The sequence below is a fragment of the Bos grunniens genome, chromosome 7 (assembly GCF_055505025.1).
Source record: "Bos grunniens cultivar Pamir isolate PY7600 chromosome 7, Bosgru_T2T1.0, whole genome shotgun sequence".
Taxonomy (NCBI): Eukaryota; Metazoa; Chordata; class Mammalia; order Artiodactyla; family Bovidae; genus Bos; species Bos grunniens.
In genome coordinates, this window is record NC_141171.1 from 20,162,463 (window position 1) to 20,190,338 (window position 27,876).

The 27,876-nt window shown below is 50.6% G+C and overlaps 1 protein-coding gene across 11 annotated transcripts in view; it reads left to right on the forward strand.

The window, feature by feature from the left end:
- Window positions 1-1,551: 1,551 nt before the first annotated feature.
- Window positions 1,552-27,876, forward strand: part of ZFR2 (zinc finger RNA binding protein 2) — a 45,696-nt gene continuing 19,371 nt past the window's right edge. For all 11 annotated transcript variants that reach the window (XR_015166847.1, XR_015166848.1, XR_015166849.1 and 8 more), the window contains exons 1-5: window positions 1,552-1,627; window positions 23,587-23,806; window positions 24,764-24,875; window positions 25,295-25,498; window positions 25,594-25,880. Coding sequence is in view for 8 of the 11 variants with exons in the window: in XM_086410154.1 (XP_086266280.1) it covers window positions 1,575-1,627; window positions 23,587-23,806; window positions 24,764-24,875; window positions 25,295-25,498; window positions 25,594-25,880 (876 nt within the window). In the remaining 3 variants the exon portion in view is untranslated. The remainder of the gene's footprint in view (window positions 1,628-23,586; window positions 23,807-24,763; window positions 24,876-25,294; window positions 25,499-25,593; window positions 25,881-27,876) is intronic.

Here is a 27,876-nt window from a genome sequence, read left to right on the forward strand (position 1 = left end):
TAAATAGAATCATATGTGACCTCTTGACATCAGCTTTTCCTGCTCAGCATAATTCTCTAGAGCTTTATCCAAGTTGTTGTGTGTATCAGGAGTTTATTCCTCCTTACTGCAGAGTAACATTCCATTTATATGAAATGTCCAGAACTGGCAAATCCATAGAGACAGAATGCAAACTAGTGGTGGCCAGGGGCTGGGGGAGGTGTGGGCAAGTAACTGTGAAGGGGTACAAGGTTTCTTCTTGGAGTGATGAAAATGTTCTGGAATTAATGTTTGTAACCGCCATCCACAACTTTATGGATATGCTAAAAAAAAATTGAATTGCACACCTTAGGTGGGTGAATTGTATGGTATGTGAAGTATATCTCAATAAATCTGTTCTTAACCAAAGAGTACAGTTTGGTTATGAACTGCTTCCCTGAATCCAAGTTCTTGAGGACTGGTGTTGGGCAGCTCACTGTTACCCCCCAAGAAGGCCCTGCCTGTAGCAAGTGGGTAAAGAAATATCTTTCAAAATGAATTACCCTTAGAACAGGGTTTCTCCACCTTGGCACTGCCGATATTGGAGACAGGTTCTTCTCTGTTATGGGGCACCTACCTGCACACTGCTGGGTCTTGTGCAGCATCCCTGGTCCCCACCTACTTGATGCCAGGAGCACTCCAATCATGACAGCCACAGATGTCCCCAGACACTGTCCACTGTCCTCTGGGGGCAAAATACTCCAGTTGAGAACCGCAAATTTAGAGCCACTGAATTTTAGGTACTGGAGCCTTCTAAGGAAAGACTGGCACACAGGGTGCTGATCAGCAGGACTTGGTTGTATCAGCAGGGCCATATTCACCCAGCCAGAAACGGTCAGCGGGGCAACGAAACCCCGCTCAAAAAGGAAAAACCACTGCTGCTGCTGCTGCTAAGTCGCTTCAGTCGTGTCCGATTCTCTGTGCGACCCCATAGACGGCAGCCCACCAGGCTCCCCCGTCCCTGGGATTCTCCAGGCAAGAACACTGGAGTGGGTTGCCATTTCCTTCTCCAATGTATAAAAGTGAATAGTGAAAGTGAAGTCGCTCAGTCGTGTCCGACTCCTAGCGACCCCATGGACTGCAGCCTACCAGGCTCCTCCATCCATGGGATTTTCCAGGCAAAAGTACTGGAGTGTGTTGCTATTTCCTTCTCCAATGCAGCCTCGAAATCCCCAAGCTGAGAGGTTAAAGGGAAGTCCAATATGGGGCGGGGCTTGCGGCGAGGGGCGGAGCTTGAACCAAATCAAAGAGGGTCGGGTCTGGGACTCCACCGGCAGAGTGTCGAGCCAAAGACCCTGATCCTGAGCAGAGGGAAAGTGGGGACTCCGAGTAGGGGGAGGGGCTTGCAGCGAGGGGAGGGGTTCGAGGCAAAGATACGCCCTCGGAAGCAGACTAATAAGCGAGAAGGCACGAGCTTCGCGGGTGGGGGCGGGGCCTGAGGCGCGTGGCGGGGCGCGAGAGGCACGCGGCCCAGGCGCCGGCCAGATGACGTCATGCGCTGACGGCCCCGCCCCTTCGCGCCTCCGGGTCGGCGGGCGCTTAGTGGAGACGCCAAGATGGCGGCGAGTAACTATTATGGCTTTGCGCAAGGCGTCGGCTCGCAGTACAGGTAACGGCCCCCGCGCCGCCCGCGCCGCCCGCGCCGTTCGACCCTAACCCCGGCCCCGGGGAGGCCACAGCCCCAAGTTGTTTCTGTCGGGGAGAGCCGGAGGGGCTCCTGACGTGGGAGGGGGCTCTCGGCCTGTCGCGGGGATGTGCCCGAGGGGGAATTGTACCTCAGCGGGCACCGAGGTCTGACCACGGAAGGGGCTGCCCTAGGAGGATGCAGCACCTGAGGTGGGGGAGAGAAGACCGGCGTGGGACGGTACCTGACTGGGTTAGGGGCGGGACAAGGGCCAAGGACGGAGGGCGGGGGCAGGGCGAGTAGGGAGAAGACCGAGACCTGTGAGGGCACCTGGCGGGGCAGGGGGTGGAGCAGAGAGACCTTGGCGGGGAGCAGGGGAGTGGAGGTGGAAACTTGACCCCTGATTGGGAGGCCAGACAGCCTCGGAGGGGTTCCTGACCGGGTAGGGGGATTTTAAGTTTGGAGGGATGGACCCTAGCGGGGGCGGGGGTCAGGGGGTGCTACAGAACACAGAGACCCGGGAGGGAGAGACAGAGGCCTGGGGGAGGAGGATAGAGGCCTGACTGGAGGGGCGGGCCGAGACTCAAGGGAGTAGCAGTCTAGACCTGAGGGAAGTCCTGAGATCCAATAGGAGAGCGGGCACCTGGGGCTCCGGGGAACGGGAACCATAAGGAAGGGTAGAGGGACCTGGAATCCTGAAAGTCAATGGAGGAGGCCATTGGGTATTTGAGTTTTAACAGACTCGGAGAAGGGAATTCTTGCCTGGAGGATCCCATGGACAGAGGAGCCTGGCGGCCATAGTCCATGGGATCGCAAAGAGTTGGACGCGACTGAGTGATTAACACTAACAGACTGGGAGGGCTTGCCTATGGTAACGAATCCGCCCGCCAATGCAGGAGACACAGGTTCGATCTCTGGGTCCGGAAAATCCCCTGGAGAAGGAAATGGCAACCTACCCCAGTTTTCTTGCCTGGCGGGCTACAGTCCCTGGGGAAGCTGAGTCAGACACGACTTAGTGAATACAATGCAATGCAGTGCAACAGACAGGGACCCAAGCATTGGGAGGGAAAGAAAGGAGCTGAGAGAAGAGCTGGTGGAAGGTGGCGGGGGTGGGGGGCGTGGGGGTGGGCAGGGACAGGAAGCAGCCAGGGGAAGGAAATATCTAGGGGTAGAGACACATGGAGTGCGTATGGACTCCAGATGTACACACACACACCCCTTTCCACGGCTTCTCCTTGGAGCCTCTGTTAGGTCTCAGTTTTTCAGCTGGGCATGCAAGACCAGGTCCCCAGCAGGGATGCAGACAGAGCTGGTGTCCCTGGGGAAAAGTGTCCCCCTCCTTACATCATTTTCATGTGTCACCCTGGGGTCAGTTTCCAGCTGGTAGCCTGGCAGAACCTTCTGGGCCAGTTGCTTACAGACTGGATTCGAACTGCCCCTTAGGTAACTGAGAGACTGGTGTCTGCTTGCAGGATGGGCCTGCGCCTCATGTTTATTTCATGCTCTGTTTCAGCACGTTGAACACAGGTCAGGCTAGTGGGAAGTTAGTGCCCACCTGTCTACCCAGTTGTGATGCTGCCATGTTCGCTCCCATGGGGTCAGAAGTAATGAGGTCAGGGCTTGGATCCAAGGCTTGTGCAGCTTGCAGAGTTCTTCCTGTTTCCTGTACCCAGAGTGTTCTCTAGGTGTAGCATTGACTAGACATAGATTTTCTGTCAGGGAAAGGATGTCTAGCCTGCTGTTTCCTGAAACAAGAGTGTTGCATTTTTATGTCCTCTTTCCCTGTTTCCAGCATCCTTGGCGGTATTCTTACGGCCAGTGCTTAGTTACAGCAGCAGGACTTGGCTAGGCTGTCAGAGACCAAGGCCTTTTTTGGAAATGCTGTGTCCTTCTGCCTGCTTGCTGCCGCTTCTTTCTTTTCTTTCTCTCTATTTTTCTGTTTCCCTTTCTTTTTCTTTCTCCAGTGCATTCTACACTCAGATGTGGAAAATCACTTGAGTGTTGTGCTTTCTATTAAGATTATCTTCCAAGAGAAATTTGAGAATTGACACTGGTAAAATAGGTAATCTGAGGACTTCAGATGGTCTTGTCATTTATTTGAATTAAGGTACTTAAACATTTTGATGCAGCTATTGTCTGGATTCTGATAACTTAAGTCATACAGTAAACATGCATGTAACTAAGGATGTGAAACTGTCATGAACTGAATGTCAGATTTGTCTGTGTCTTTAAAATTGTCCCCAAGAAGGTGTGTTATTCCTTAAGAAGTAGATTTAACTAAAACAGAAGCGTAGGAATTATAGCAAAGTAAATTTCAGTCTCAGAAAACCTTGAAATGAGATAATCTGCATTATCTGAACAGTTTTAAGTTAACCAGACATTCCCTTTTGGGGGAAACGACTTTTGCTTGAAACCTTCAGCTGCTTTTAAAGTATATATTTCTTGTGTAATGTGCCATAGAAAAACTGATCAGATAACAGATTTTGTGAGTACCAGCTTTGTGGTAGCATTTGGATAGCAGTATTGACAAAGCCCATTTCATAAACTACCAAAGCAAAGACAGCAGTTTATTTCTTAGAGGAATTTTGTGTAGATTTTCTTGGCTTTTAAAACTGGTAACCACAGGGACTTCTCTGGCAGTCCAGTGATTAATACTACGTGCCTCCAGTGTAGGGGGTGCAGATTCAATCCCTGGTCGGGGAGCTAATAGCCCACATGCTGCGTGATGCAGCCAAAAAGTAAAAACTTAAAAAAAAAAAGAAAAGGATCAAATGCACATTCACTTTTGAACTATAAGAAAAGTTTGTAATTCCTTGTTAATAATGGTGATTTTAATTTATTTCACCTTATGTGGTCTTTCAGATCTCTTAAGGCTTTTTTACAGTTAGCGCTGTAAGTTTTCAGAAGGATTAATCCCACTTGGAAAATTGACAGTGTATTTAATTTGCACTGAATGCAGGTTTCAGTTGTGAGGCTGAGAGCTGCTCAAGAAATCCGACAGGGCCCTGTGTGAGTTAAGTCATGTTGGTAATGAAAACGAGAGCTCAGAGCTGTCCGGTGGATGTTCACACTGGTGGAACATGACAGGCAGGCCAGATCTACTGTGAACATTTCCCTCTTCTTGCAGATTTTTAAAAAAAAGTATTTCTTTGTTTGGCTGCGCCAGGTCTTAGCTGCAGCCCTCAGAATCTTTAGCTGTGGCATGTGGGATCCTCCTCCCCGACCAGGGCTTGAACCCAGGCAGTTTTGTCAAAACACCACCCATCTAGTGTAGTTGGTGGCCTCTACCTTTGCATTCTTGTTAAAGCTAAGATGGCTGCTGGATTTTGGTGTAATAGTTGATTTCCCATCAGGAGCTTGATAAACTTTTGGCGTTTATGTTAATGGCTGGATTCCTTTACCTGGAGAGTGTCAGAAAGTTGGAAGCCTGAGTGAAACCCCATCAAACTCCATTAGTGGTACTAACACTGAGGAGTGCTGGTTACCGACGCTCTGTGTTGAATAAGTCCCAGGCACTTGACATCTCGTCCAGTACTCCCAGTTATCCTGTGAGCAAGGTGTTCTGATGCCTGTTTTGATGCCTGTTTTGCTGATAAGGGAATGAGGCTTGGGGTACAGTAACTGGTGTAGGATCCCCAGGGTGACAAGCAGTGGGGTCTGGCTAGGCACACGGGCTGCCATGCCTCTGCCCCTTGGTGGGGCTTACCTGAGTCTTTGAGGTGCTGGTGGTAGCAGACCAAGCCTGACACAGCCGCTTAGCAGTGGGGCCTGCTGGCGGAGACTGGGTTTCGTCATTCTGTAGGTGTTGCCTGGATCCTGCCCCTTAAGTTTGGGTCCTAGTCAGATTGTGGTTTAGGGCCATGTTCTTCCGACCTTGAGCGATGACCTTCTCTGGAGCAGGAAAGCTGAGGAAGCATCTAGTCCAGGGTGGTGGGGATGGTAATGGTAAGCCAAGCCGTATCTCTGTAATCTCTCCCAGTCAAAACAGGTAGCTTGGGAAAGGCACTGGGGCCCATGCCAGCCATAGGGAGCCGCACAGGAAGACCACCCATTAACACACCCAGGTGGGAGCCTTGCCCTGTCAGGGCGGGCGCAGCATCCAAGTTGTACCCTTGCCAGCCTCTGTTGCCTGTACCCACCCCCCAGCATGCCCCCACTCTGGTCTCCAGGCCGTTCCAGAATAAATCTTCCCCTCCAAGGCCTGTCTGTCCCCTGAACTTAGGTCCCAGGAGCACAAGCTGCCAGGGAGAATCTAATGTCATTGCCCCGGGGACTGGGGTGGGGCTGGTGGGAACATGACCTGACTGCTCCTCAGCAGTACCTCCTTTCACTCCTGATGGGATTAGCTGAAGTGGACCCTGGAAACACAGGGCACAGGAGTTCTCCTGTTAGAGTGTGACTCCTGTCGTTTTTTTAAAGGCCCATCTCAATCAGGCTGAGATATGTGCTAGGGGTTGAGTGAGAGGGGCCTTTGGAAGGCAGTTTTGAGTGGCAGCTCTCAACTGCAGACAAAACCTGATTTCAGGATATTTTAAGGAAAACCTTTCAAACGATAGAACTGTGTTATCTGTGTTTCTATCACAAGTACGTGAGGTACATTGAAAGTTTTTGAAGTGTGGATTTTGAATTTTCATTTTCTACATTATAGAACCAAAAGTCAGCTCATCAACCTCAGAGTATAAGTTAATTCCTAATATAGATTTTTTTTTTCTCAACATATTCTGTTTCTGAATGTTTTTTAGTTTTGTTTTGTCTTTTGTCTGGATCTACCAGTGTATATATGGAGGAGGAAATGGCAGCCCACTCCAGTGTTCTTGCCTGGAGAATCCCATGGACAGAGGAGCCTGGTGGGCTGCCATCCATGGGGTCGCACAGAGTCGGACACGACTGAAGCGACTTAGCAGCAGCACCAGTGTATATATTTAGAATGACCAAAACAGCTACATCAAATTTAAAAGCATTTTCAAGTGATCCTTTAAAATTGTTTTTTCACATTGAGTGTAATTGGTGTTGTTCTATGTGGCTGTGGAGGTAAGGATCAAGACCATTGACCTGGATGAATAACCGAAGAGCCCTAAAAAGTAAGGCAGACAGGTAGAAAGATATTCGTAGACTTTGTATTTACTCTTTATTTTATATTAATAGATTGAAAGTCTGAAACTTCAGATCAGGGATTGCAGACAGCGTTGTGAGGGGCGGACACGTACATGTATGAGTCATCCAAGAGGACAGAGGGTGTACCGGGGGAGGATCACAGCAGGGCCTGCACACCCCACCCCCGCCAGTCATTGACTCGTGGGACTGAGCCTGGAGTATTCCTGCTTTCCCAGAGAACCCACAATCCCCGTTCTGTGTGAAATCCCCCAAGTTTTAAATACCAGGACCAAATTCAGACTGTGAGACAGATGACATCTGCTTCCATTCTGTGACCTTCCTTTATGTTCTTGAGGATACAAGAATGTACAGGAAGATAATTAAACTTAATGTTTAGTAAGACAGGAGAATAGGAAGACATTATAGTTTACAGTGAATAGTTGAAAGGAACAGTACCTATTTCAGCTAGAAGGAGGAGCCCTCCATTTCAACTGGTTTTAGTTATTTAAGAAAGTTCTGGGTTTATGTGTGTGTCTGTGTATTAAAAATTAACATCAGTTTTTGTTTTCATCACGACTCTGAGCTCTTCAGATAGCTTATTCATCTAAGGTGAGGAACACTGTCTAATTCAAAACAGAATTAGGAAGCTTTGACAAAGCACAGAGATTTTTTCTTGTTTCTTTTGTTTTTTGCGTGTCTGTGACACCTTAAATTTGAAGGGTGCTCTTTGGTCAGAGCGTGTGGTAGAATCTTGGTAGGAAAAGCTTTGGTACCACCCAGGGTCTCACTGTTTGACTGGTTGTTTCTTGTTCTGTGCCTTGTACTGAGGCATCTGCCATCAGCCGGGAACTGATCTCTGCCTGTCCTTTCTTTGGATTTTTGTAAGGTTGCTAGACCTTTTTAAATTAGAAACTTCATTTGTAAGTATTTTGAGGAATGGGATTTCTTTTTTTTTTGGTAGATATTTTGCTGCTTTGGGCAGTTTTATCCCCCCAGAGGTAAGTTGCATTTATGGCACATCACTGTTCACTTGCCTTTTACAATTAAGTGTTGATTAAGAATTGAGAAGGCTTCCATGGTGGCTCAGTGGTAAAGAATCTGCCTGCCAGTGCGGGAGGCGCAGGTTCAATCCCTGGGTTGGGAACATCCCCTGGAGAAGGAAATGGCAACCCACTCCAGTATTCTTGCCTAGGAAATCCCATGGACAGAGGAGCCTGGCAGGGTACAGTCCATGGGATTGCAGAAGAGTCAGACATGACTCAGAGACTAAACAAGATTTGAGAAATCCCTTGCTTTGGTTCTGCAGCACTTTGTAGTTTGGAAAATCAGTTCCATAGACTGAGATTATCTCCTTGATGGGGAGCAGAATGAACTATAACTTCTCAGACTCTTGGAATGAATGTTTTAAAAAGCCAGTGGTTCTTTTAAATTTTGAATGTCCTTGGTTGGATCCGGGGTTGATGGTCCAACATATGTTGTATTTGCTCATGAGGAACTCAGATTGGCTGTCTAGTGGCTGCTCCCTGTGTTGACGCAAGAGGCACATGTGCTAGACCAGCACCAACATGGCTGTGGAGGTTCTTCTGCCCCTTGAAACAGCAGGAGAGGGCTGGACCACGAATGAGCCCTCGCTGTGCCCAGAGCAGCCTGTTAAGGGTTTGGTTCATCACAGTAAAGAGGCGCAGCCACACTGATCCTGGTTGACCTGCACTGCTTTGGTGGGGGGACGGTGTGTGTGTGTACATAACGCTTTCTGTTTAGCTTAACCAGCATGTATCAACAAGACGGCGTTCTTAAGCATCTGACCCACAGCGCTAACCATGCAGCCACCCTCCACGTGAGAACTACATTCCTTTTCAGAAGAACAGAAGAGGATTCTTGGAGTTTCACTGCCAAACAACGTGGCTCACCCTTCAGGCTTAGGAAGCTCCCGTCAGCGGTCTCAAACCCCTGCCTCGGGAATGTCCAGCCATCATGTGACTCTGTGTGGAGGCTCAGGCTGGCCCTGACCGGGGAGCTGGGGTCTCCTGACTACATTCAAAGAAGGTTGCAGACGGGGGCAGAGGAATGAAATTCTCCATCCTCTTCCTAAGAGCCCAAGGATTTAGTGCATCAGATCTAAAGCTTTCCAGGGCATTTTCTGGACATCCCTGGATCTGAAATGGGCATTTCATATGGAGAATGCATATAGCTTTCATGGTAAAAAAAAAAAAAAAATCCGTTAGAAAAAAAATAAGAATTGTTACGGGTATAAATGTACAGTATGTCATATGTTTGACATAAAACCCTTGTCAACCAAAGTGCCAAACGAGGTCATCTCTCTGGGTGTGTATGTATGCGTGTACACACAAAGTAACAGATGTGATCTCAATGCCAATAAAACATCTGAACACCTCCTCCCTGATGAATGTCTTGAGTGAGCATATTAGCCTTACCCTAACCCTAACCCCTGAATGTTCCTCAGCCATGTAGGAGTCACAGACACACCTGGGGAGCTGATCGAGGTCAGGATGCCAAAGCCAGGGTTTTCTCCCCATAGCCCTGCAGAGTTTGTGATCATCTAGTCTGAGATGTCAGACTGTCCCGCAGTCAGGTTTAACCCCTCCGTCTGGTTTAGTTTAAGCCACGGGGTGGGCAGGGGAAGTGTTAGGAGCAGGGCTAATAAGTGAGTGAGTGAAGAGCTCTGCCCTGGAGGGAAGAGTCCATGATTTTTTTTTTTTTTTTTGATGTGGACTGTTTTGTAAAGTCTTTATTGAATTTGTTACAATATTGTAACAAATACTGTTATAATAGTTAACTGTTAACTTCTGTTTTATGTTTTGATTTTTTGGGCGTGAGGTTTGCAGGATCTGAGCTCCCTGACCAGAGATCAAACCTGCAGCCCCTGCATTAGAAGGTGGACTCTTAACCATGGCACTGCCAGGGAAGCCCGTGATTTTATTTATTTATTTATTTATTTTAACACCTAAAACATTATGTACTGGAATATAGCTGATTAATGACGTTGTGGTGGTTTAAAGTGAATAGCGAAGGGACTCAGCCATACATATACATGTATATCCTTTCTCCCCCAGCTCCCCTTCCATCCAGGCTGGCACATAACATTGAGCAGAAGTTCAGTGTGCTATACAATAGGTGGGAAGTCCTTGATTTTAAAAGAAATCATTGTGTGAGGTTTCTCACCATTGTGATTCCAGGAAAATCTTTTTTCCACTTGATTTTTTTCTTCCCCAAACTCTGCATGTTTTTGATCCTGTGTGTGTTCTCAATGAGAATGATTCTGTGAAAGAAAGCAGTCTGCAGCGGAGATAGTCGTTATGGCAAACCTAGAATGACCTGTTGCTCCTCCTGACGGTCCCTGGCACATTTCACCACCTGCCTGTAGCTCCCTCAGGTGTGTGCCCTTCTGAAGTGAGGTCTGTGCTCAAGATCCGACATGTCCTTCATGTTTGGCCTTAGAGGAGCAACCAGAGTGTGTCCCATGGGGGAGACCCCCGGGTCGGGAAACATAGCCTCCCCAGATGTATCCCCTCCATGTCCCCATCAGCTCAGTGACTCACTGAACAAAATGACATCCATGGGTCTCTCCATTCTAAAATCTTATGACTCTGCACTTCCAGTGCAGGGGGCTCCAGTTTGATCCCTGGTCCAGGAATTAAGATCCCCACATGCCGTGTGACACAGACAAAAATTACAAATAAATACAATAAGAATAATAAGTTTTAAAAATCTTATCTAGATGTTTAGTCACCCAAAAAAGCCTGACTCCCTGAAACAGAATTCAGACCAGAAAGCCGTCAGAGGATACTTACCTGGGACCCATAGACGAGGACGCCAGCTAGGACTTTGAGTCTGTGTCACTCAGACGTGCTTCAGCCTTGCTCTTCCTGAGCCCACAGATGCCGGTGCATTCCCCCAGCTTCCTGCCTCAGCTCCCCACTCCCAGGCAGGGCAGGGCAGATGGCAGCCGCTGGGTCCTCGTTACAAGGACTGTGTCCCGAGTGCTGTGTTGCAGTGGCACACCCTTCCTGTGAGCAGCAGATGAGCACACAGCAGCAGCAGCAGCAGCAGCAGCAGCAGCCAGGGCCCCTGGCTTAGGGGAGGCTTCACCTGGGGTCAGTTCATGCCTCTTCATTCCTCAACACTCAACTCCCAGCACCCTGCTCTTGCTCAGGAATCTCCTGCAGACCATGCTGGATTCTCACACTTGCTCTCTTAGGCCTGTGCAGTGGGGTTTTTTGTTTGCTATATTTGAATTGGAATAGAAAATGGCAACCCACTCCAGTATTATTCTTGCCTGGAAAGTTCTCTGGACAGAGGAGCCTGGCAGGCTACAGTCTGTGGAGTCGCAAAGAGTCAGACATGACTGAGCACAAACAAAATATTTAAATTTGGAGCCATTACTGTAAAGTTGGGAGACTTTTTCAGAAATTTCTAGGATTGCTTAAAATGGGAAGAGCTGGCCATGCTGGGAGGCCCTGTAGCAAATGAGTTTTTGTTTGTCACACCTCCCAAAAGGTAGGCGTTCCATTCTACAGGTGAGTAAACTGATCGCTCAAGGTCCCACGGTGAGCAGAGACAGGGTTGGAAACCAGGCGGTGTGGCTCCTGTCCCAGCCCCTAGGTTGCAGCACTCCCAGTTCCTAAGCTTGAAACCCTGTCAGCTTTTCCCTGGTCCCCGGCCCTCAGTCCTCACGCAGAGCCCTTGGGTCCTCAGCCACTTCCTTCCACCTTATTCTCAGGGCACATCTCATTTGTTCCTGTGCAATTTTCATCTTGAGGTGACTGACAACAGGGGGCGGTCTTGCCCTTGAAAGAAGATTGATTACATTCCTCTCCCCAACCCAACTCCGAGAGAAGGGAATATGCCATGTCACGCAGGGCATGACATGCCTTTTACCCTCTCCCATATGGGAGAGCAATGTCCTGTGAAGCCCCAGGTAATTACAGGCAAAACTGCCATGTCCAGGGCATCTGAGAGGGCAGGAAGTCACAGCTTTCTTCTCATTCTTAAAAGGATCCTGAAAAAGGCTATTAGAAACTGACCTCTCAGGACTTCCCTTGTCTGGCCAAGCAGTTAAGACTCCACACATCCACTGCAGGGGGTGTGGGTTTTATCCCTGGTTGGGGAACTCAGATCCTGCATGCCACGTATCATGGCCAAAAAAAATTAGAAATTGACCTCTCACCAAGGGGAGCTAGAGCAGAAGTATGGGGACTACCCCTTCAGACTTGGGGCAGGGACCTTGGGCAGGAGTGACAGCCTCTGCTGCTGACTTACCTGCCGCTCCCCCACATATGTTAGGCTCTACTCCCCCACTCCTGGGCACCCTGACCTTGCAGGCCTGAATCTCTTCAGCAGCAGCCCTGCTGATGTCCAGGCCAGATTGTTCCCTGTGGGGCCATCCTGGGCACTGTGGGGTGTTGAGCAGCATCCCTGGCCCCCACTTATCAATGCCAGGAGCCCCCCAAATAACCAGAAATGTCCCCATGATCACCCTGTGTCCCCTGGGGGCAGGATCACCCCAGATGAGAACCCCGATCTGGATTACCTAGGTTTTGACAACCATACGGGCCAAGCCTGTGGAGGCTTTCCTATGAGCTGTCTTTTGGCACTCCCAGCTCCTAAAACCTCCATGTGGTAGATCCGTGGCCAAAACACCCTGTCATTTATGTCTTTCCTTCTTATGGTATTGGTTTAGTTGCTAAGTCGTGTCTGCCTCTGTGACCCCATGAATGGTAGCCTGCCAATCTCCTCTGTCCATGGGATTTCCCAGGCAAGAATACTGGAGTAGATTGCCATCTCCTTCTCCAGGGGATCTTCCTGACTCAGGGATAAAACTTGAGTCTCCTGCATTGGCAGGTAGATTCTTTACCACTGAGCCACCAGGAAGGAATTCCTTCTTACATCCTTTCAACTGGGACCTTGCACTCTTCCCATTGGGAAAGTACATCTATTTCCCTGGCCCTGGAGCCAGGCTTCCTCATGCCCCTCCTTGGCCCATAGATTGCAGTGGAAGTGATACCACCATATGTGCATATGTGGAAGGTTTATGTCCCCCCTCAAGTTTATATATTGAAACCTAACCCCTAAGTTGATGGTGTTAGGAAGTAGTGCCTTTTGAGGGGTGATAAGGTCATGAGGACAGTGCCTCATGAATGGGATTAGTGCCCTTTTAAAGGGACCCCAGAGAGCCCTCTCACCCCTTGTGAAGTGCCATGTGAAGACACTGCAAGAAGGTAGCCATCTCTGAACCAGGACTCGGGCTCTCAGCAGACACTGGATCTGCTGGTGCCTTGGTCTCAGACTCCCCAGTCTCCAGAACTGAGCAGTTTCTGTTTAGAAGTTCCCACTCTGTGGTGTCATGTTGAAGCATCTGTTTGAGCTGCTAATCTGATTCTAAGCCTAGACCTCCAGAGCCTTTGCCCACATATCGTCCATTCTCGGGGGTATCCTGCTACCACATGGGGGACCCCAGACTAGCCCACTGGAGGAGGAGATGCCATAGGGAGGAGGGCCTTGGTGCAGGCCCTGCTCTCCAGGAGCAGCGCTGCCTGCCACTGACCTCAGTTGCAGCCCAGCCCAGCGCAGCCCACAGGGTGAAGAACAAAGTAATGGATAGCTGATTTGTTTGTTTGGTTTTGGCTGAGCCACATGGCACGTGAGATCTTAGTTCCCCAACCAGGGATTGAACCCGCACCCCATTCTTTGGAAGCTTGAAGTCTTTTAACCACTGGACCACCAGGGAGGTCCCAATGATGGCTATTTTAAGCCAGGGATCAGCAAACCTTGTCTGTAAAGGGTCAGAGAGTAAATATTTTCCACTCTGTGGGTGTCTTAGTTCAGCCTGCTGTGACCAAACACCACAGACTGGATGACTTGTAAGTAACAGTTTATTCCTCTAAGTTCCCATGGCTGGAGGTCTGCCATCAGGACACAGACAGGGCTGGGCTCTGCTGAGAACCCTCTCTGGGTTGCAGACACTGACTTCTGTTTGTCCTCACATAGAGGAGCGCAGAGGGTGGAGGAAGCCCTCCTGTGACTTTTTAACTTTTTATTTTGTATTGGGGTGTAGCTGATTAACATTGTTGTAATAGTTTCAGTTGAACAGATAAGGGACTCAGCCATACATATACATGTATTCATTCTCCCCTAAACTCCCCTCCCATCCAGGCTGCCATATAACATTGAGCAGAGTTCCCTGTGCTATACATAGGTCCTTGTTGGTTATCCATTTTAAACATAGCAGTATGTACGTGCCCATCCCAAATTACCTAACTATCCTTTTTCCCCCTCCTTCCCCCCACCACCCATAAATTCCCATAAATTCATTCTCTCAGTCTGTGCGTCTTTTTCTATTTTGTAAGTAAGTTCATTTGTATTATTTCTTTTGAGATTCCACATATAAGGGACGTCATTTGATAGTTCTCCCCTGTCTGATTCACTTCTGTCCTATGACTTTTATAAGGGCACTAATCCCATCTCAGGGGCCCCACCCTCATGACCTCATCTAATGCTAAATTACCTCCCAAAGGCCCCACCTTCTAACATGATATTCAGGGGAAGGGGGTTCAGCATAACAATTTTGCACAGACACGGACATTCAGCCCACAGCAGCAGACTGTACTATACATGTCGCCACTACAGAGCTCTGCCGCCGTAAAGTGGAAGCAGCTGAAGAGATGTAAACAAGTGGATGAGGCTGTGGGCCATCAAAACTTATATATTGACACTGAATTTCGTATACTTTTCACATGTCATAAAATCGTACTCTCTTAACCCTCTCCAACCACTCAAAAATGCAAAATCCATTCTCTGTTAATGGGCTGTGCAAAAACAGGCAGTGGGCAGGTGTGGCCACACTGTCCAAGCCCTGCTTTAAATCCCTTCCGTTTCTCTCTTTAATGGTCTAGTTGGGGCTCTACCATGCCACTCCTGAGAAGGGTGTGAGATCATAGGACCTGCACATCCCTCACCACCCCCGCCCCACAGCTCCAGGGCATCGTGCTCTGCTTCCTCACAGAGCTTGCTCTGCTAAATAAATGCCAGGTCACCCATGATCCTCCCAGACCATGGACACCTTTGTGCCGTTGTGAGCAGTGACTCAGCATATGGTAGGCCCAGTGTTCCCTTTGGGGTCACAGCTACTGCTCTGATCATTGTCACCAAACATTTATTTACTTGACTGCTTGGCAAGCCCCCATTTGGGTGTTTGCAAAGCTCTCGACTACCAGCCACCAGCGTGGCCGGACTTTGTGCAGGAGGCCTGAAGTCTCGTGCGTCTTCTCCCCACTTCCACCAGGCTGGTTGAGGCCCATGTGTGTCATGCCCTGTAAGGACCCTCAGCTTCTCCCGTCCTCAGCCCTCACTGCCAGTCTAGTCCGCTCGGGCCATCATAATAGCACCACAGACTGGGCAGCCTAAACAGCGCATCTGTTTCTCACAGTCTGGAAGCTGCATGTTCAAGACCAAGGTGCCAGCAGGGTTGGTTTCTCCCAAGGCCCCTCGGCCCACAGATGGCTGCCTTCTTCCCACGTGCTCGTGTGGTCTTCCCTCTGTGCAGGCATCCCCAGTGTGTCTTCTCATAAGAACCCCAGCCTCGCAGGATGAGGACCCCACCCTTACAGCTTCATTTAATTCTGTAATTACTGTATCTCCAAACAAGTCACATTGGGGTTAGGGCTTCATGTGAACTTAGGGGAGGGCATGATTCAGAGCATAGCACCCCACTAGTGCCCTGAAACAGGACAGAGCTCGTCCTAAGAAACCTCTGACTCCCATATTCTGCCTGGCATCCCCGAACCCACCACCCAGCCTCCTGTCACCCACAGCTCCTCCATGCTGTTCTCCTGCCAACCTCCGTGCTCATCTCCCATCCCCACATGTGTGCCAGGCCCTGCTCTCAGCCTGGGGGCTGCATCTGAACCCCTCTCTGGAACCCCAGAAACCTCCATAATCAGGCCTTTCTGGTCCGAGGTTGGAGGGGGAGGCTCCTACCACCTGTCCGGCTGTCAGCACACCCATCCTTGTCCCAGACAGCATGTTTCCATCTCTCCTGCCCCTCCCCCAGCATCCCAGCTATTCCCTCCGCAGAGGTGCTTCCTCCTGTCATCTGAGCAGATGGGAGAGTGACCTCTGGTAAGGTCAAGGGTGTTTCACCATCCCAAATAAAACTCAGAGCTGGGACTCCGTGGTGGTCCAGTGGCTAAGACTCTTTGCTCCCAATGCAAGGGGCCCGGGTTCGATCCCTGGTTAGGGAACTAGATCCCACATGCTGCAATTGAAGATTCCAAGTGCTGCAACTAAGCCCCAGCACAGCCAAAAAACAAACCTCAAAGCTGATGTATACTCAGCCCTGTGCATCTCACAGCCAACTGGCCTTCTCACAGCTGTGACCTTTGCCTGCCTTCATAATAAACCTGATGGGGGCACCCTGCAGGCACAGGAACACCTGAGGTCTCCCAGCACTGAGTTACATCAAGGCCATCTGTGGGCAGACTCTCCTCTTGTCCTTGACTTTGGTTTAGCCTGTGCTAAGTCGTTTCAGTCATGTCCAACTGTTTTGCAAACCCGTGGACTGTAGCCCACCAGTCTTCTCTGTCCATGGGATTCTCCAGGCAACAATACTGCAGTGGGTTGCCATTTCCTTCTCCAAGGGTTCTTCCCGATCCAGGGATCAAACCCATGTCTTTTATGTCTCCTGCATTGGCATGTGAGTTCCTTACCATTAGCACCACCTGGGAAGCAGCCTTCAAACCTCAGGGTGTGTAATCGTCACTACTCGGTGTCATACACAACCAAAACGTGTCTTCAGTTCTCAGTTTATGCCCGCAGACATGCTGTCTTGGGCCTGATCCCCAGTCAGACAGCAGCCCGCAGCGTCCCAGGGGTCCTTCTGGAGCAGGGTCTGGACCAGGCATAATTGAGCACATAACGCCGCCCATCGTGGCCTGGGTCTCAAAGCTGGTACCCTGGGATTGGGACCAGTAGCTCTCAATCAGTGTTTGGGAGTATCTCTGGTTGTCATGACTGTGGGTGCTCCAGGCACTGAGTGGGTAGAGGCCAGGGATGCTGGGCACTTCAGAGCCTGAAGTGCCCAGGACGGTCCCCTATGAAGAGAGATGGGGTTCACAGTGTCAACAGGACCAGGAGCGATAAACCTTGCCCTAAATGGAACAGGCCATTGAATCTCCTGGCATGAACAAGGTTAACAACCACCCACCTCAGTGGTTCCCTGCATGGGGCCCCCACTGGACAGAGACACAGCTTTTAACTGGGTCACTGCAGCAGCCGGTGAAGAACACCCCAAAGTTGTCTCGGCTTCCTCACTGGGGCCCTCAGCTAAAGGATGAGACTCATCCTTCCACCCGGGAGACACTTGCCTCTGCCTCCTCAGCTGGCACCACTCTGTGTGCTGGGCTTCAGGGCTGGGAGGAGAGACCCCACTGGATGGAGGTGGGGGCCCTTGGCATGCTGGGAAGCTTGGGACTCCCCTGGTGGTCCAGGGATTGAGAATCAGCCTTTCCATGCAGGGGACATGAGCTCCATCCCTGGTCGGGGAACAAAGATCCCATCTGCCTCAGGGTGACTAAGTCCGCATGCTGTAACTACTGAGCCTGTGTGCTGCAACAAGAGAAAGCCCTTGCGCTACTGCTAAGACCTAGTGCAGCTAAAAAAAATCTTAAGAAGAAGGAAGCATCAGTGTGCAGTGCTGATGGTCTCTTCCCCAGCAGAGGCAGCAGAGCTCAGCCCAGAGAGCTCCAGTTCTGTCCTTGCAGCTTGGACAGCTCAGACCACCTTGGTGAGCCTTCTGGGTGGCTTCAACAGCATAGCCTTTTATCATCCTCCCAAAGTATGCCTTCCATTTTCCTTGCTGGTTTGGGCTGGGACCACCTCTGTCCCGTGGACTGTCCCATGTGACTGAGTCAGGAGAAGGTGGCCCCAGCTCCCCGACAAATCCTGGTGGAGCTGAAGCAGGCGCCCTTGCCCCATTGCCCTCAACCGTGCCCTGGTTGGAGCTGGTGGTATGGGACCCAGGCAGCACAACAAGTCCTAAGGGGAAGCCGGCACAAGAAGACATGCGTAGAACATGCACAGAACACAGGTGACGGTAGAAAATTGCAAATAGCATGTGGTGGTTTAAAAACATAACCATAGGGACTTCCCTGGGGGGTCCAGTGGTTAAACACTCCACTGCAGGGGGTGCAGGGGGAGCAGGATCAATCCCTGGTCGGGTAACTAAGATCCGGCATGTCTCACGATGTGGCCAAAAATTAAAAAATATAATACGGATCTTTAAAAAGATAATAAAAAATTTTCCATAAGTTCTCATATTCAACATATAAATAAGCTCACTCCTTCCTTCACAAGTTGGGGCCTAATCCTCTCCCCTTGAGGGTGGGGTGGATTTGGTGGTTCACTTCTTCTTCTTTTTTTAATTTCTTGGCCATGCCAGCTGGCATGTGGGGTCTAGTTCATTGTGCACATGCATGCTACGTTGCTTCAGTCATGTCCAGCTCTTTGTGTCCCTATGAACTGTGGCCTTCCGGCTCATCTGTCTGTGGGATTCTCCAGGCAAGAATGCTGGAGTGGGTTGCCATGCCCTCCTCCAGAGGATCTTCCCAACTCAGGGATGAAACCCACGTCTTTTGTGTCTCTTGCATTGGCAGGCAGGTTCTTTACCATGAGCGCCACCTGGGAAGCCCCTCTAGTTCTCTGACCAGGGATCAAACCCACGCCTCCTGCATTGGAAGCCCAGAGTCTTAACCTCTGGACCACCAGGGAAGTCCCTCAGTGGTTCACTTCTAACACAGAATGTGGCAGAAGTCATGCCACGTGATGTCTAAAGCTGGGTCATAACAAGGATAGCTTCCACTGGTCCTTCCCCTCTCTCTCTCATTCTGGGGGAAGCAGGTAGCCATGTTGTAAGAACACCCAAGCAGCACTGGGAAATCAGCAACTTGCCCACCACGTAAAGGAGCCATCCTGGAAGCAGATCCCACTACCCCAGTCGAGCCTTCAGACAATGCTGCCCCAGCCGGCTTCTTATTGGCAACTTCATGAACACCCTGAGTCAGAGCCCACCCATGCAACCCCCAAATTCTGACCCACAGAAACTGTAAAGATGGATGATAACTATTGTTTGGAGCCACATCACTGGGGGTAGTTCTCTAAATTGAAGTACAATCACTTATAATAATCTGTTAATTTCAGGTATGTAACAGAAATTTTATATATTTTTATATGTTACAAAATGGTCACCAGGATAAAGTCTAGTCATCATCTGCCACCATGCAAATTTATCAACTGTATTTATGTATAAATACATCTATATTAATAATTTTAAATATAGTATTGAATATTTATTAATAAATAACATTAAATGTATCTTTATTGCAGTATTATTGACTATATTCCCTATGCTCTATATTACATTCCTGTGGCTTATTTAAGGACTGGTAGTTTCTTCCTCTTCATCTCCCTTGCCTATTTCACTCATTTTCCTGTCCCGCCTCCCTTCTGGCTACCACCAGTTTGTTCTCTGTATCTCTGAGTCTGCCTCTGTTTTGTCATGTTTATTCATCTGTTTTATAGATTCTTCATGTAGGTGGGATCACGTGTTGTTTGTCCTCCTCTAATTTCACTCAGCATAATACTCTGTTGTCAAAAATAGCAAGATTTCATTCTTTTTTATGGCTGAATAATATTCTGTTGTGCACACACATATCTGTGTGTGTACTTAAGTGTCTGTTGTTAGTGGATAAAGATACATACGTCTTCTTTATCTATCTGCTTTATCTATTCGTCTATCCATGGACACTTAGGTCAATTCCATATCTTGGTTATTGTAAATAATGCTGCAGTGAACATTGAGGTGTATAACCTTTTCGCTTCAGAAGATTACCCAGGAATGAAATTGTTGGAACATGTCTTAGTTCTATTTTTAGTTTTTTGAGGAGCCTTCAAACTGTTTTCCATAGTGGCTGCACCAATTGACATTTATCGGGGGTAATTTTTAACTCTTCAGAAGCTAACTGATACATAATGTAGGTACCATCCAATAGTAAAATAGGCGAATGAACTGTGATAGACTCAAACAAATGAATAGCCTTTACGGTTTGAGAGGCCCAGGGCAAAAGTACAAATGGAAGCTGGCATGCCATGTCCCAACATTTCAACATGATAGACCAAGCTGGCAAAAATTAGATACCGTATGTCCTGTCCCACCTACCTCAACAAATACACCTTTCTAATGAGCAAGAAAAAAAAAGTGACATTGGTTTATAGTTGTCAAATCATCATAGGTTACTATTGAGTGTGTCTGGTGATGGGCTGGTGATGTTTGGGTGTCTGAAATAAAAACATACTAATTCGTAAATGATTATATATTCTGTAAACCTTATGTTAGGTGCTTTCTTTTCAGTATGAATGATGTTTGTGTAATCAACATTTTCATATCATTTGAGTTTTGCTACAGTAATGACCTGAAGCAGCTGGTGTGGGCTGACTTGTGTCGCATGAAATTTATATTCGGCCGTGAGGTTTGGGGCGTCAGGGCTTCAGTCCTAACTCAAGAATGTGACTGTAGAAGGTAGGGTTTTTGAAGAGATAATTACAGTAAAATGAGGTGTGTGTGTGTGTGTGTGGTCGTGTCCAACTCTCTGACCTTATGGACTGTAGCCCTGCAGGCTCCTCCGTCCGTGGGATTTCCCAGGCAAGAATACTGGAGCGGGTTGCCATTTCCGTCTCCAGGGGATCTTGCCTGATCTTTCGACCCAGTGATCAAACACGTGTCTCCTGCATGAGTAGGTGTGTTCTTTACCACTGAACCACCAGTTCAGTTCAGTTCAGTTCAGTCACTCAGAACCACCAGGGAAGCTATAAATGAGCTATTAGGATGGCCCTGATCCAATATGCCTGGTATCCTTATAAGGGGAGGAGATTAGGGGACCTCCCTGCTGGTCCAATGGCTAAGACTCCATGCTCCCAATGCAGGGGGCCCGGGTTTGATCCCTGGTCAGGGAACTAGATCCCACATGCTGAGACTAAAAGATAACCTGCATGCCACAGTGAAGGTCGAAGATCCCATGTGCTGCAACTAAGACCTAGCACAGCCAAATAAGTCAAAAGAGAGCGATTAGGACACAGACACATACACATAAAGGGAGACCATATCAGGACGTGGGGAGAAGGAGCCCAGCACCCTGGGAGCCGGGACACTGCCTATCCGGCCGCTTCCATCCACCATTCCCCGTGCTAATATTTGCTGAGTGCCTGCCACGTGCCAGGTGCCCCTGTAGTGCTGGGAAATGGCCTGAGACCCACTGCAGTTCCTGGGGCTTCCCGGAAGTAGAAGTGGTGGAAGGATTGCATCAGGCAATGCTGGGCGGGAAAATGAAGCTGGTGACGGGGGGCAGGGTGGTGAGTTCCAGGATACCGCTGCTCTCCTGCCAGGGCTCTAGGAGTGCTGGAGGAGGAGGCAAGTGAGGGGGTGTGGGCGGGGATGGGGCCGCGGGCCTTGGGAGGCTCTGAGCAGGCAGGTGACCCGATCAAGTCTGTGCTTGAAGAGGACCCCTTTGGCTGCCAGGAGGAATGAGGAGCTGCTGGCCAGGAGCTGGGCACGGTCCTGGCAGGGCAATGCAGTGGGCTCTGCTTGGCCCTCAGCGCCCCCAGCATGGCTGGGATAACACACCCCCAGTGTGGCCCCCACTTCCCCATGGGTCTCCCAGTGGGCAGGGATAGCACTGTGGGTGCCACGTGTGAGTCTGATGTCGGCCCAGAATGTGTGTGAAGGCACTCGTGGGCCGGTGCTGCCAGCCGTCGTCCCTCTGCGCCCTGGGTCTGCCTGGCCCTGGGCTGGGCACACACCTTGCCTCATCCCCTACGGGGTTTGCGGGAACTTCTTCTTTCAAAAACTGAAGCATAGTTGATCTGCAATATTGTGTTAGTTTCAGGTGTACAGCAAAGTGATACAGTATTTTCAGATTCTCTATCATTATAGATTATAATATAATAAGATGTTGAACATAGTCCCCCATGCTATCTACTTTAATGCATAATAGTATATATCTGTTAACCCCATACTCCCAGTTTATCCCTCACTCCCCTCCCCTTTGGTAAATGTAAAGTTTTCTGTGTCTATGTGTCTGGTTCTGTTTTGTGAATAAATTCATTTATTATTTTTAGATTCCACGTATAAGTGATATCATATGATATTTGTCTTTCTCTGTCTGACTCACTTCACTTAGTATGATAATCTCTAGGTCCATCCATGTTGTTGCAAATGGCAATATTTCATTCTTTTTATGACTGAGTAATATTCCACTGTGTGTGTGTATATATACATATATATACATACCACATCTTTACGTATTAATCTGTGAATGGACGCTTAGGTTGCTCCCATGTCTTGGCAACTGTATCAGTGCTGCTGAGAACACTGAGGTGCATGTATCTTTTTGAATTAGAGTGTTTTGTCTTTTCTGGATATATATCCAGGAGTGGGGTTGCTGGATCATATGGTAGCTCTATTTTTTAAAATTTATTGTTTTTATGTTTGTATTTTGGGGCTGCATTGCACAGATTGTGGGATTTTAGTTCCCAACCGAGGATTGAACCCAGGGCTTCCCTGGTGGCTCAGATGGTAGAGAATCTGCCTGCAATGTGGGAGACCTGGGTTCAATCCCTGGGTCAGGAAGATCCCCTGGAGAAGGGAATGGCAACACACTCTGGTATTCTTACCTGGAGAATTCCATGGACAGAGGAGCCTGCTGGGCTATGGTCCAGTGAGTTGCAAAGAGTTGGACACGACTGAGTGACTAACACACACACACACAAGGATTGAACCCAGGCCCTTGGCAGTCAGAGTGTGGAGTTCTAGCCACTGAGCTGCCAGGAGATTCCTTCTGTTTTTATTTTTTAGGGAATGTCCACACTGTTTTCCATAGTGACTGTACCAGTGTACATTCCCACCAACCATGTAGGAGGGTCACGGGAACTTTCTTATATGATTCTTATTGGAATTGGGCTAAAATCTTTGCTGATACCCTTCTCCGATACATGGGCTTTTAAATTCGAGCGCTCTCTACGGGTTGGCTGATATTTAGCAGAGTAAGGGGTGCGGGGATCAGACCTATCTGGGTCCGAATAGAGTACCTCACTCATCACCTGTCCTCAGAGTTCCTCATCTAGACAGTGGCGACAGACCAACAGGTAGACTGACAGCCAGCCAGCCAGTGTCTTCTCTAAGGGCCAGAAGGTGGGATGAGGTGAGGTAGATAAGAGGCCTAGGTTCTGGGCTTCCGACGGGCTTCCCTGGTGGCTCAGATGGTAAAGAATCTGCCTGCAATGCAGGAGACGTGGGTTCGATCCTTGGGTTGGGTAGATCCCCTGGAGAAGGGAATGGCTATCCACTCCAGTATTATTGCCTGGGAAATCCCATGGACAGAGGAGCCTGGTGGGTTACAGTCCATGGGGTCACAAAGAGTCAAACACAACTAAACGGACACACACATACACACACACACACACACACACACACACACGGCTTCCTGCAGAGCAAACCCTGAACAAGAGCTGGTTCTCGAAGGTAAAGAATTCTTAGTTTAGTGTTCATGCATCGTCCATGATTTTCCTGGAAACGGGGACCAGGCTGGCTCCAACTTAGCAGGCTTGCTGTGAGATTGTGTGAACTCGGGAAGAGAGCTTCCAATGGTGCTCGCGCTCCCAGGAAGGTCTTGGACTGGGAGCACCCGGAGAGCAGGTTCCTAGCGTCAGTGGCATTTTTTTGCTCAGCGCAGGTCCTTACGGACTGGGCCGGGATCTAACGCTGTGTTCATCTGTGGTTCCAGCGTCCCGCCTCCGTCGGCTTTCCCCCTCCCCACTGCTGGAGCCAGCTTGTCCACACAGCCTGCTCCTGGACTGGGTCCAGCCCTGATCCCATTTCCTGAGGCTGCCCCGCCCCCCAGGCCAGGATACAGTGGGTACCAGCCCCATTCCGGTCAGGACCTCGGTTATAGCACCCAGCCCCAGGAGCCTACGCCAGCTGCCACCACAGCACCCTCCTACCAGGTATCAGCCACTTGTCTCTGCCCAGCACGGCCCTTCCTTGAGAACACAGTCGGGGACAGGTCCCCACTCCTAATGCTCCTGTCCCTGCCCATAGAGGGCATGGAGAATGGGCTCCTCCTTTCTGGGCCCTCCGGGTGCTGACCCTGAGCCCCAGGTCTGCAGATCGGGCAGTTGTGCTCCCACGCTCCATGTGGCCCACCGCCTACCCCCCAGCCTCTGTCACCTACAGCTGGTTCCTGACTCGCTCAGCCAAGCTTGTACCCATCTGGCTCCATCTCCTTCCTCCTTATCTCCCCTTTGCTTCCCCCAGAGCCCTGGGACTTTTCCAAACCCACCATCCTGAGCTCCTGCCCTGTTCCTGGGACTTCTCCAAACCCACCATCCTGAGCTCCTGCCCTGTTCCTAGGGCCTCCTACGGCCTTTGTGCTTCTGTCCTCGCCTCCACATCATCCCTGGTCCACCCCGCAGCTGGAATTCCCCTGTGAACCAAAATCCAGCCCTGTTCCCTGCCACCCCAGATCCTTCCCACAGCCCCTGCCCACTTGCCCGCCCAGCCCCTCTCCTGGCCCTCTTGGGCCTCTGCTCTGACCACCTTCTGGGTCTCCTGTAAGCCGATACACTGACCCCCACCAAGGCCTCTGGACTCTACTGACCTGACTGGGAGCTCTGTCCTGGAGTCTCTGCATACCAGCCTCCTTGTCACCGCCCCTCTGAGAAGCCGTCCCCAGCAGCCCATGTCCTGTGGGACTTTTGCTCTCAGATATGAGGTTCTGAGGGAGCAGGCCACGGCCCTCTCCCTGGTCCCTCATTCCCAGGTCCCAAAACAGAGCTTTGGTACAGGGCCGGAGTTCAGGAATGCTATGGATGCGGGCCTGGGGCGGGGACTGAGGGAGGGTGCCTCACCCTGCCCTGAGCACCATTCTCCCTGCCCTGTGTTCCCTGTGGAAACCCGCTCAGGACAGTTACAGTTATGGACTGTCGACAGCCACCAGTGGCTACGAGAGCAAACAGTACCCTCCGCCTGCTGCCGGCCATCAGCTCCCAGCCACAGCCACACTCTGCCCGCCAGGTGGGTCAGGGTGGGGGCCAGTGTCCTTGTTCATACAGGAGGGACCCTGGGAAAGTCCCATTTCAAACTCCAGATTCATAGTGCGGGAGTTGGGTGGGTTGTCTTGATACATCCCCAGGTCTCCACAGGTCAGTGGGCCAGAGGGTGTGAAGGGAGGGTGGGGAGGGGCGGCAGAGAGATGGGGAGAGACTGAAGTGGAGCTGGGAGTGGTTTCCCGGGAGGCTTTCCCAGGATGGAAGAAGGTGGGTTTCATGGAGGACTTGGAGATGGAAGAACCGGGGGCTCTGGCCTCCAGCACCTCTCAGACACCCGGGCTTCACGGCCAGCTAGCCACACTGTTGCCCATGTGGCTCTCACTGTCCACTCACGGGACCCAGGGCCGCAGGGCTGACTCTGCAGAGGCTATGCTTGCTCTCCAGGGACCCAAGGAGCCTACGGGGGCGGTGGGTATGGCCAGGCACAGCCCCTGCCACAGATGCCCACCGCTGAGGCAGGGCCACCAGCCAGCGTCGCCTGCTCCAGCTACACATATGCCCCAACGAGCAGCGCCCAGCCCATGGCTTCCTCCATCCCCACCCTGCCAGCCTCGTCATCCTTCAGCGCAGCCTCCGCCCCGTACACAGGTGAGCCGGCAATGGGCACAGGCCACTCCACTGCTTGCTGCTGCAATACATGTGGTCCTTCTCTCAAAACCAACCACTCTTCTCTTCCTTCTTAGGACCAAGCTACCCAAGCTATGACGCGTCCTCCTACTCCGTGGCGGGTCCTTACTACCCACCGCTGCTCACCCCACAGATGCAGCCGCCGCCGCCGCCACCCCCACCCCCAAAGCCTGTGGACTCATCCCAGTGGGGTGGCCCAGTAGGCAATCCCAGTGCCAGCTGCACCAACAGCGTTGCCAAGAAGCTTCCAGTTCCCAGCAAGCTGCCCAGACCCCGGACCGGCCCCCAGCCGCTCCCGCTTCACTACTGTGACATCTGCAAGATCAGCTGTGCCGGCCCCCAGGTCAGGCCCCCACTCTGGCCCCTGTTGGGAGGCCCAGGGGAGCCCCCTGCCCCCATAGTAGGGGAGCCCTTCCTCGTCCTTGCAGCCGGCCAGAGGGCAGGGTTGTTACCTGCCCAAAAGAGGCTTGTTAGTAATTTGCATCATCAAGTGGGCATCAGCATGGCCTTAAAACTGCCTGATGTTCTTGTGGAAGACATGAAAGCCAGCCCAGCTCTGGGTGTGGGCCGCAGCAGCGTAGTCTTGCACTCTGAGGCTGTCTGCAGCAGGGAGGCACTCATGACCCCTCCTGGACATGAGGCCCAGTGGATGTGGCTGGTCACAGTGGAACTTTGCTGCAGGGCCGGACAGGCAGCGTTGTGTAGGAAGGGCCATGGAGACAGGCCTGCGGCCAGGTAGGAGCAGCACGTGTGTGTGCATGTGAGTGGGCCTGTACTTCTCTGTAAGCAAAGGCCCTCCCAAGCCATGATCGCAGGTAACCCAGCTTGCTCCCTGCAGAGGTCATCAGACACTAGGGCTCGTCAAGCTGCCCCTGGAGGCCTGTAGAGACTCCCCATTGTGGACTGCAGAGACTTGGGAGGCACCCATGCCTGTCTTCTCCAGCCCGAATTCCTGGCTGAGGGTTAAGGGCCAGGTCCCCCACACTCAGGGCCTCGACGCCAAGACCCCCAGCTGTCCATGGTCCTTCCCTCCTCAGATTTCAGGGCATCCCCACTCCTTGTGCTTCTTTCCACTGCATGACTCTCCTTTAGACATTGGCTTTCCCTGTTCCCTTCTTTATTTCTCTGCGTGACTTTAAATTTGCATCGTAAGGATTCTTGGGTATTGTCACCAGTCAAACACAAGGTCTGCTCTGTGATTCTAGACCCTTCATGGCATCACACTGAGCAAGCGTGGGACGCTCCCCACAGATGTGGGATGGGATGGGGTGTGGGCATGTGAGCATCACCCGAGCGGTGTCAAGGTCTCTCTCAGCCTTGTCTCCCATGGGACTGGGTTTGCCCAAGTGCATCATCACTCGGTATAGCATCTGGCACATAGAAATGTCAGCTCCTGTTATTCCCAGCTTTTTGCTAATGTTAGCAGCGCTTTTGCATTGGCGTTTTTATTGAGGTAGCGGTGGGTTCACATGTGGTTGTAAGAAAAACTGCAGGGAGGCCCACCAGCCTGCCTCCAGTGCTGACGTTTGTTGGCCTTGAACCTGCCGCCTTAGTCAGGTGGCAGCTTAGTCAGATGCCCCTGGTTTTACTAGTCTCAGTTGCACCCGTGTGTGCCTTTGCATGTGAGTATGTGTGTACATGTGGTTTGCTCTGTGCAAGCTCATCACTTGAGCAGGCTCACGCATCTGCCGCTGTTACCACCGCCACCACCAAGTCGGGCATTGGGATGGCATAAGCTGTGAACACATGCTCTTTCTACGAGGTGTGTTCTGAAGTGGTTTACCATTGGCACCTTGGTGTATCTCTTTCTAGGCTGCTCTCTCTCCATAGGCTCTTATGTCATGTATGTGTTTGTGTGTGCACATATACGCATCTGTGTATGTGTGCCTGTGTTATATGTGTGTGTGTGCATGTGTATGCCTGTGTGCATGTGTATATGTGTGCATGCATGTGTGTGTGTATGCGTGTCCTGTGGCTTAGGTAAAGACAGATGCCTGCGTTCCGAGAGCACTGCCCCAACTCCTGTCCCTGCCTCCTTACCCACCCCCAGAACCAGCCAAGATCACCACTGCCTTTCGTATTTCCCAGAGGCCTTTCTGCTCTGAGGGTTATTGGCTCTTGGTGTGGGTAGAGGACATCGGGTCAGCAGGCCCCCTTCCAGGAGACGAGTCAAGGCTGCCCTGTGAACACTCGGTCACATGTCTGGTATCTCAGGTGCCCTGGGGCAGGAGCCGTGGGTCTGTGACTCAACGAAGTCCCCTCCTGCGTGGACTCACGGTTTGGAAGCAGCACCTTAATAAGAAGTGTGTTCCATGTCTTTCTGGTAACACGCGTCCTTG